This window comes from Scyliorhinus torazame, chromosome 2, assembly GCF_047496885.1.
Source record: "Scyliorhinus torazame isolate Kashiwa2021f chromosome 2, sScyTor2.1, whole genome shotgun sequence".
NCBI lineage: Eukaryota > Metazoa > Chordata > Chondrichthyes > Carcharhiniformes > Scyliorhinidae > Scyliorhinus > Scyliorhinus torazame.
The window spans coordinates 404,549,161-404,558,762 of NC_092708.1; the positions used below are offsets into that span (position 1 = coordinate 404,549,161).

Below are 9,602 nucleotides of genomic sequence, written 5' to 3' on the forward strand. Positions count from 1 at the left end.
GTTGGGGTCCCGCGGGGATCAGTGTTGGGGTCCCGCGGGGATCAGTGTTGGGGTCCCGCGGGGATCAGTGTTGGGGTCCCGCGGGGATCAGTGTTGGGGTCCCGCGGGGATCAGTGTTGGGGTCCCGCGGGGATCAGTGTTGGGGTCCGCGGGGATCAGTGTTGGGGTCCCGCGGGGATCAGTGTTGGGGTCCCGCGGGGATCAGTGTTGGGGGTCCCGCGGGGATCAGTGTTGGGGTCCCGCGGGATCAGTGTTGGGGTCCCGCGGGATCAGTGTTGGGGTCCCGCGGGGATCAGTGTTGGGGTCCCGCGGGGATCAGTGTTGGGGTCCCGCGGCGATCAGTGTTGGGGTCCCGCGGGGATCAGTGTTGGGGTCCAGCGGTGATCAGTGTTGGGGTCCCGCGGGATCAGTGTTGGGGTCCGCGGGGATCAGTGTTGGGGTCCCGCGGGGATCAGTGTTGGGGTCCCGTGGGGATCAGTGTTGGGGTCCGCGGGGATCAGTGTTGGGGTCCCGCGGGGATCAGTGTTGGGGTCCCGCGGGGATCAGTGTTGGGGTCCCGCGGGGATCAGTGTTGGGGTCCCGCGGGGATCAGTGTTGGGGTCCCGCGGGGATCAGTGTTGGGGTCCCGCGGGATCAGTTTTGGGGTCCCGCGGGGATCAGTGTTGGGGTCCTGCGGGGATCAGTGTTGGGGTCCCGCGGGGATCAGTGTTGGGGTCCCACGGGGATCAGTGTTGGGGTCCCGCGGGGATCAGTGTTGGGGTCCCGCGGGGATCAGTGTTGGGTCCCGCGGGGATCAGTGTTGGGGTCCCGCGGGGATCAGTGTTGGGGTCCCGCGGGGATCAGTGTTGGGGTCCCGCGGGGATCAGTGTTGGGGTCCCGCGGGGATCAGTGTTGGGGTCCCGCGGGGATCAGTGTTGGGGTCCCGCCGGGATCAGTGTTGGGGTCCCGCGGGGATCAGTGTTGGGGTCCCGCGGGGATCAGTGTTGGTGTCCCGCGGGGATCAGTGTTGGGGTCTCGCGGGGATCAGTGTTGGGGCCCTTGCTGTGTGTGGTTTATATAAAGGATTTAGATATGAATGTAGGAGGGTTGCCCAGTAAGTTTGCGGATGATACCAGGATGTTGCCTGCTATGGAGGGAAAATCTTATGAGGAAAGGCTGATGGACTTGAGGTTGTTTTCGTTGGAGAGAAGAAGGTTAAGAGGAGACTTAATAGAGGCATACAAAATGATCAGGGGGTTAGATAGGGTGGACAGTGAGAGCCTTCTCCCGCGGATGGAAATGGCTGGCACGAGGGGACATAACTTTAAACTGAGGGGTAATAGATATAGGATAGAGGTCAGAGGTAGCTTCTTTACGCAAAGAGTAGTGAAGCCGTGGAATGCCCTACCTGCTACAGTAGTGAACTCGCCAACATTGAGGGCATTTAAAAGTTTATTGGATAAACATATGGATGATAATGGCATAGTGTCGGTTGGATGGCTTTTGTTTCGGTGCAACATCGTGGGCCGAAGGGCCTGTACTGCGCTGTATCGTTCTATGATACGAAAGTTGGTGGGATGGTAAATAGTGAGGAGGATAGCCTTCGATTATAGGAGGATGTAGACGGCTGGTCAGGTGGGCTGATCAGTGGCAAATGCAGTTCAATCCGGATAAGTGTGAGGTGAGGCACTTGGGCAGGACAAACAAGGCACGGGGAATACAGGATAAACGGCAGGACCCTGGGTAGCACCGACGATCAGAGGGACCTTGGTGTCCATGTACACCCGTCCCTTCAGGTAGCAGAGCCGGTGGATACAGTGGTTAAGGAGTCTTATGTCTAATTGCCTTTATTAGCCAAGGCAGAGAGTTTAAGAGTAGGAGGTTACGCTGGAACTGTATAAAACGTTGGTTAGGCCACAGCGAGAGTATTGTGAGCAGTTCTGGAATCCACATTACAGGAGGGATGTGATCGCACTGGAAAGGGTGCAGAGGAGATTTACCAGGATGTTGCCTGGGCTGGAGAGTTTTAGTTATGAAGAGAGATTGGACAGACTGGGGTTTGTTTTCCTTGGAGCAGAGGAGACTGAGGGGGGACAGGATTGAGAGGGATAAAATTATGAGGGGCAGAGATAGAGTAGACAGGGAGAAACCTTTCCCTTGGTGGGAGGATCAGTGACCAGGGGGCAGAGATTTAAGGTGAGGGGCAGGAGGGTTAGAGGGGATGTGAGGAAAAACCTTTTCCCCCAGAGGTGGGTGGGAGTCTGGACTCGCTGCCTGAAAGGGGGGTGGAGGCAGAGACCCTCAGAACATTGAAGAAGTATTTAGATGTGCGCCTGCGATCCCAGGGCAGACACGGCTCTGGGCCAGGGCTGGGAAACGGGATTGTTTCGAATTACTTCAGAAACTTTGGTGGTGTTTTTGACTGGCATGGGCTTGATGGGCTGAAGGGCCTTTTCTGTGTTGTAGACGTCTTTGACTCAATGGCGCTGTGTTGATCAGCATTGTTATGGGGTAATTGGAAGCTATTTTTCTTGTGTAATGTTAAAGATATTTTAACACTGTGTCAGTTATAAAGTTTGTTTTAATACCAGGGGCGGGATTCTCCGACCCCCCCCCCCCCCCCCGCCGGCTGCCATATTCTCCGGCGCCGGTTTTCAGGTGGGGGGCGGGGATCTCGCCACGCCAGCCGAGGGCTGTTGGCAGCGGCCTCCCGGCGATTCTCCGGGCCTCGATGGGCCGAGCGGCCGTCGGTTTATGGCCAGTGCCACCGGTGTGGAATGGACACGGTCCACACGGCGGGACCCGGCTGGTAGGGCCGGCTGGTGCGGTCGTCGGGGAGGCGCGGGGGGATCCGGCCCCGGGGTGGGGCCCTCAAGGTGGCCTGGCCCGCGATCGGGGCCCACTGATATGAGGGCGGGCCTGTGCCGTGGAGGCACTACTTCCTCCCGCGCCGGCCGCTGTCGGACTCCGCCATGGCCGGGGGAGAAGACACCCCCTGCGCATGCGGCACAATACGCCGGCCGGTCTGCGCATGCGGCACAATACGCCGGCCGGTCTGCGCATGCGGCAGAATACGCCGGCCGGTCTGCGCATGCGGCACAATACGCCGGCCGGTCTGCGCATGCGGCACAATACGCCTGCCGGTCTGCGCATGCACTAAACCACGCTGGCGGTTCTGCGAATGCGCAAACCCACGCAGTCCTTTCGGCGCCAGCTGCCGCTGCACAACCTCCCTGCCGGCCTAGCCCTCGGACATGCGGAGAATTCCGTAACCTCCGGTTGGCCCCACGCCGGAGGGGTTCGCGACGTTCTTGGCGCCGGCATCGCGCCAATTCGCCGATTGCGGTGAATCCCGCCCCGGATCCCTATTTGTGAATCGCTCCTGGAACGAGGAATCGTTTCCTCAGTCTTACAGAATTCAAATAAAATATTGGGATTTTAGTCCAGGATCCGAGCCTGGGCTCTGGGCCAGGACAGTAACACACTGACCGGCCGACAGTGAGCCAGAGCCAGTGTGGGGATCGGGAAGAGGGGCCTTTTGCTTTCTCGCCGTGCTTTGTAACTTTTAAATATTCAGAGAGGGATCCTTCCTTCTGCAGCTGAGGCCACGGGGAGAGGACTCATCGCCGGTATCGCGTAAGGTCGACAAGTCAATTATAGTTTGAAAATATCTTTACTGATTTATAAACTGCGAGGGCTCGAATTGGCAGGAACGAGGACAAGCAAAGGGCCAGAGAGAATTGGATTTAATCGAATATCCAGCAAAGTATCCAAAGGTTGAATTTGAAGGGGAAAGTTTGTGACAGGAGAGCTGAAGTCTTGGTTTGCTCCTCTTGCTCCATGTGGGAAGCCAGAAACATTTCCAGTGCCCGGGACCAGAATGTGGACAGGACGTGTCTCCAGCGGCAGTTCCTGGAAGCCCAGGTTCCGGAGCTGGAGGGGCAGCTGGGGACACTGTGGAGCACCCGCGAGCCGGAGAGCATCGTGGACAGCTCGTATAGCGAGGCGGCACACCGCAGGCTCAGACTCCGAGGCAGAAGGGAACGGGCGACCACCAGACAGAGCAAGAGAGCCAGGCAGGTAGTGCAGGAATCTCCCGTGGCCATTCCCTGATATCCCGCTTTGGATACTGTTGAGGGGAATGACCCCCGGGAAAGCAACAGGAGGCAAATGCGTTGGTTGGTTCTGCTGCAGAGGGGAGGGGGGATAAGTGTGACAGTGCGAGGGGACAGGGGAGGGGGACAGGGAGGGGGAGGGGGACAGGGAGGGGAGGGGGACAGGGAGAGGGACAGGGAGGGGGAGAGGGGGACAGGGAGGGGGAAGGGGACAGGGAGAGGGACAGGGAGGGGGAGGGGGACAGGGAGGGGGAGGGGGACAGGGAGGGGGAGGGGGACAGGGAGGGCGAGGGGGACAGGGAGGGGGAGGGGGACAGGGAGGGGGAGGGGGAGGGGGCGGGGAGGAGAACAGGGAGGGGGAGAGGGACAGGGAGGGGGAGGGGGATGGGGAGGGGGACAGGCAGGGGGACAGGGAGGGGGACAGGGAGGGGGACGGGGAGGGGGATGGGGAGGGGGACGGGGAGGTGGAGGGGGACAGGGAGGGGGATAGGGAGGGGGATAGGGAGGGGGAGGGGGACAGGGAGGGGTAGGGGATGGGGAGGGGGAGGGGGAGGGGATGTGGAGGGGGAGGGGGAGGGGGATGTGGAGGGGGAGGGGGAGGGGGAGGGGGAGGGGGACGAGGAGGGGGACGTGGAGGGGTAGGGGGACGGGGAGGGGGAGGGGGCGGGGAGGGGGAGGGGGCGGGGAGGGGACGGGGAGGGGGACGGGGAGGGGACGGGGAGGGGGACGGGGAGGGGGACGGGAGGGGAGGGGGACGGGGAGGGGAGGGGGACAAGGAGGGGGAGTGTGGTGGGGAGGGGGACAGGGAGGGGGACAGGGAGGGGGACAGGGAGGGGGACAGGGAGGGGACAGGGAGGGGGACAGGGAGGGGGACAGGGAGGGGGGACAGGGAGGGGGGACAGGGAGGGGGGACAGGGAGGGGGGACAGGGAGGGGGAGGGGGACAGGGAGGGGGAGGGGGACAGGGAGGGGGAGGGGGACAGGGAGGGGGAGGGGGACAGGGAGGGGGAGGGGGACAGGGAGGGGGAGGGGGACAGGGAGGGGGAGGGGGACAGGGAGGGGGACAGGAGGGGGAGGGGGACAGGGAGGGGGAGGGGGACAAGGAGGGGGGCAGGAGGGGTTAGGGGGATGGGGAGGGGGGCGGGGAGGGGGAGGGGGGCAGGGAGGGGAGGGGGGCAGGGAGGGGAGGGGGACAGGGAGGAGGACAGGGAGGGGGAGGAGGACAGGAGGGGGAGGGGGACAGGGAGGGGGAGGGGGACAGGGAGGGGGAGGGGGACAGGGAGGGGGAGGGGGACAGGGAGGGGGAGGGGGACAGGGAGGGGGAGGGGACAGGGAGGGGGACAGGGAGGGGGACAGGGAGGGGGACAGGGAGGGGGACAGGGAGGGGGACAGGGAGGGGGAGGGGGAGGGGAGGGGGAGGGGGACAGGGAGGGGGAGGGGGACAGGGAGGGGGAGGGGGACAGGGAGGGGGAGGGGGGACAGGGAGGGGGGACAGGGAGGGGGAGGGGGACAGGGAGGGGGAGGGGGACAGGGAGGGGGAGGGGACAGGAGGGGGAGGGGGACAGGGAGGGGGAGGGGGACAGGGAGGGGGAGGGGGACAGGGAGGGGGAGGGGGACAGGGAGGGGGAGGGGGACAGGGAGGGGGAGGGGGACAGGGAGGGGGACAGGGAGGGGGGAGGGGGACAGGGAGGGGGACAGGGAGGGGGACAGGGACAGGAGAGGGAGGGGGACAGGGAGGGGGAGGGGGACAGGGAGGGGGAGGGGGACAGGGAGGGGGACAGGGAGGGGGAGGGGGGACAGGGAGGGGGACAGGGAGGGGGAGGGGGACAGGGAGGGGGAGGGGGACAGGGAGGGGGAGGGGGACAGGGAGGGGGAGGGGGACAGGGAGGGGGACAGGGAGGGGGAGGGGGACAGGGAGGGGGACAGGGAGGGGGAGGGGGACAGGGAGGGGGAGGGGGACAGGGAAGGGGAGGGGGACAGGGAAGGGGAGGGGACAGGGAGGGGGAGGGGGAGGGGGACAGGGAGGGGGAGGGGGACAGGGAGGGGAGGGGGGCAGGGAGGGGGGTGTTGTGTGAAACAGGAGTTTGTTATTTTCCCAGTGTCCGACCCGCAATGTTCTTTCCCCGCGACCTGATCATTGAGCTTCACGAATGACTCTGGTGCCTCCCAAGTTCAGTTGATGCTGTTTGGATGTGACGTTCCTCGCAATGCAGAATCTCTGCTGGTCAAGGTCGCGGTGGGTCTGCTTACCTGAATTGGCCAGAGCGATGGCTTTGAGAGTGACAAACTCCTCTTTCTCCACCTCAGCTTCTTGTATTTGCGAACCAGCTGGAGAATGGCCGCATAAAGATCCAGCAATCCGGTCAGACGGGAATGTTCCTCGTCATAATGTAATCCTCGGCATACACCAACTCCTCCTCGTAGGGCAGCGAGCGATAGACTATTCCAGAATCAGGATCTCCATCCAGGCACATTGCAGGGACACCCATCTGGTCTCCCAGACACAGGTTCGAGAACCCTGCAGACAACCCCAAAAATACCCTGATTAACGGAGGGGGGGGAAAAGGGGGAGAGGGGGGTGAGGGGGTGAGGGGGCGAGGGGGGGAGAGGGAGAGAGAGGGGGTGAGGGAGAGAGAGGGGGGTGAGGGAGAGAGAGGGGGGTGAGGGGGAGAGAGAGGGTGAGGGGGAGAGAGAGGGGAGAGAGGGGGGAGAGAGGGGGGAGAGAGGGGAGAGAGGGGGAAGAGAGGGGGTGAGGGGGAGAGAGAGGGGGGAGGGGGGGGAGAGAGGGAGAGAGAGGGGGTGAGGGGGAGAGAGGGAGAGAGAGGGGGGTGAGGGGGAGAGAGGGGGGTGAGGGGGAGAGAGGGGAGAGAGGGGGGTGAGGGGGGTGAGGGGGAGAGAGGGGAGAGGGGGGGAGAGGGGTGAGGGGGTGAGGGGGAGAGAGGGGGAGAGAGGGGGAGAGTGGAGGAGAGGGTGGGTGAGGGGGAACGTGGGAGTGAGGGGTGAGAGTGAAGGGGAGGGTGGGGGGGGAGAGTGAGGGGGAGGGGAGAGTGAGGGGTAGGGGAGTGAGGGGGAGTGGGAGGTGAGAGTGGGGGGCAGTGGGGAAAGTGGGGGGGTGACGGGGAGAGTGGGAAGGGCACGTGGGGAGAGCGTGAGGGGTGAGGAGGAGAGTGGGGGGTGAGGGGGAGAGTGGGGGGAGAGTGGGGGGTGAGGAGGAGAGTGGGGGGTGAGGGGGAGAGTGGGGGGAGAGTGGGGGGTGAGGGGGAGAGTGGGGGGGAGCGTGAGGGATGTGAGAGGGAGAGTGGGTGGTGAGGGGGAGAGTGGGGTGAGGGGGAGAGTGGGGGTGAGGGAGAGAGTGGGGGGGAGAGTGGGGGAGAGTGGGGGAGAGTGGGGGAGAGTGGGGGGTGAGGGGGAGAGTGGGGGGTGAGGGGGAGAGTGGGGGGTGAGCGGGGAGAGTGGGGATGAGGGGGAGAGTGGGGGGTGAGGGGGAGAGTGGGGGGTGAGGAGGTGAGGGGGAGAGTGGGGGGTGAGGGGGATAGTGGGGGTGAGGGGAGAGTGGGGGTGAGGGGGAGAGTGGGGTGAGGGGGCGAGTGGGGGGTGAGGGAGAGAGTGGGGGAGAGAGAGGGATGAGGGGGGAGAGAGGGGGAGAGAGGAGGAGAGTGGAGGAGAGTGTGGGTGAGGGGGAACGTGGGGAGTGAGGGGTGAGAGTGAAGAGGGAGGGTGGGAGGGAGAGTGAGGGGGAGGGGGAGAGTGAGGGGTAGGGGAGTGAGGGGGAGTGGGAGGTGAGAGTGGGGGGCAGTGGGGAAAGTGGGGGGGGTGACGGGGAGAGTGGGAGGGCACGTGGGGAGAGTGGGAGGGCACGTGGGGAGAGCGTGAGGGGGAGAGTGGGGGGAGAGTGGGGGGTGAGGGGGAGAGTGGGGGGAGCGTGAGGATGTGAGAGGGAGAGTGGGTGGTGAGGGAGAGAGTGGGGGAGAGTGGGGGGTGAGGGGGAGAGTGGGGGGTGAGGGGGAGAGTGGGGATGAGGGGGAGAGTGGGGATGAGGGGGAGAGTGGGGATGAGGGGGAGTGTGGGGGGTGAGGGGTAGAGTGGGGGGTGAGGGGGGTGAGGGGGAGAGTGGGGGGTGAGGGCAGAGTGGGGGCAGAGTGTGGTGAGGGGGAGAGTGGGGTGAGGGGGAGAGTGGGGGTGAGGGGGAGAGTGGGGGTGAGGGGGAGAGTGGGGGGGAGAGTGAGGGGGAGAGTGGGGTGAGGGGGCGAGGGGGAGAGTGGGGTGAGGGGGCGAGTGGGGGGTGAGGGAGAGAGTGGGGGGTGAGGGGGATGAGTGGGGGTTGTGGGGGCGAGTGAGAGGTTGAGGGGAGAGTGGGGGGTGAGGGGGAGAGTGAGGGGGTGAGGGGGAGAGTGGGGTGAGGGGGCGGTTGGGGGTTGAGGAGGAGAGTGGGGGGGTGAGGGGGGGAGTGGGGGTGAGGGGGAGAGCGGGGTTGTGGGGGAGAGTGGGGGTGAGGGGGAGAGTGGGGGGGAGAGTGGGGGTGAGGGGGAGAGTGGGGGTGAGGGGGAGTGAGAGTGGGGGGTGAGGGGGAGAGTGGGGGTGAGGGGGAGAGTGGGGGGGGAGAATGGGGAGGGTGAGGGGGAGAGTGGGGGTGAGGGGGAGAGTGGGGGAGAGTGGGGGGGTGACGGGGAGAGTGGGAGGGCACGTGGGGAGAGCGTGAGGGGTGAGGAGGAGAGTGGGGGGGTGAGGGGGAGAGTGGGGGGAGAGTGGGGGGTGAGGAGGAGAGTGGGGGGTGAGGGGGAGAGTGGGGGAGAGTGGGGGGTGAGGGGGAGAGTGGGGGGAGCGTGAGGATGTGAGGGGGAGAGTGGGTGGTGAGGGGGAGAGTGGGGGTGAGGGGGAGAGTGGGGGTGAGGGAGAGAGTGGGGGGAGAGTGGGGGAGAGTGGGGGAGAGTGGGGGGTGAGGGGGAGAGTGGGGGGTGAGGGGGAGAGTGGGGGGGTGAGCGGGAGAGTGGGGATGAGGGGGAGAGTGGGGGGTGAGGGGGAGAGTGGGGGGTGAGGAGGTGAGGGGGAGAGTGGGGGGTGAGGGGGATAGTGGGGGTGAGGGGAGAGTGGGGGTGAGGGGGAGAGTGGGGGTGAGGGGGAGAGTGGGGGGGAGAGTGAGGGGGAGAGTGGGTGAGGGGGCGAGTGGGGGGTGAGGGAGAGAGAGGGGGGGAGAGAGAGGGATGAGGGGGAGAGAGGGGGAGAGAGGAGGAGAGTGGAGGAGAGTGTCGGGTGAGGGGACCGTGGGGTCGTGAGGGGTGAGGTGAAGGGGAGGGTGGGAGGGAGAGTGAGGGGGAGGGGGAGAGTGAGGGGTAGGAGTGAGGGGGAGTGGGAGGTGAGAGTGGGGGGCAGTGGGAAAGTGGGGGGGTGACGGGAGAGTGGAGGGCACGTGGGAGAGTGGGAGGGCACGTGGGGAGAGTGGGAGGGCACGTGGGGAGAGGTGTGGGGGTGGAGGGGATGAGTGGGGGGAGAGTGGGGGGTGAGGGGGAGA

General features: G+C 65.5%; 1 protein-coding gene across 1 annotated transcript in view; it reads right to left on the minus strand.

Moving 5' to 3' along the window:
* Window positions 1-9,602, minus strand: part of esrrb (estrogen-related receptor beta) — a 79,008-nt gene that overhangs the window by 42,588 nt on the left and 26,818 nt on the right. Inside the window, 5 exon segments of the mRNA XM_072494628.1 lie at window positions 6,344-6,394; window positions 6,397-6,480; window positions 6,483-6,542; window positions 6,545-6,572; window positions 6,574-6,611. Coding sequence (XP_072350729.1) covers window positions 6,344-6,394; window positions 6,397-6,480; window positions 6,483-6,542; window positions 6,545-6,572; window positions 6,574-6,611 — 261 coding nt within the window.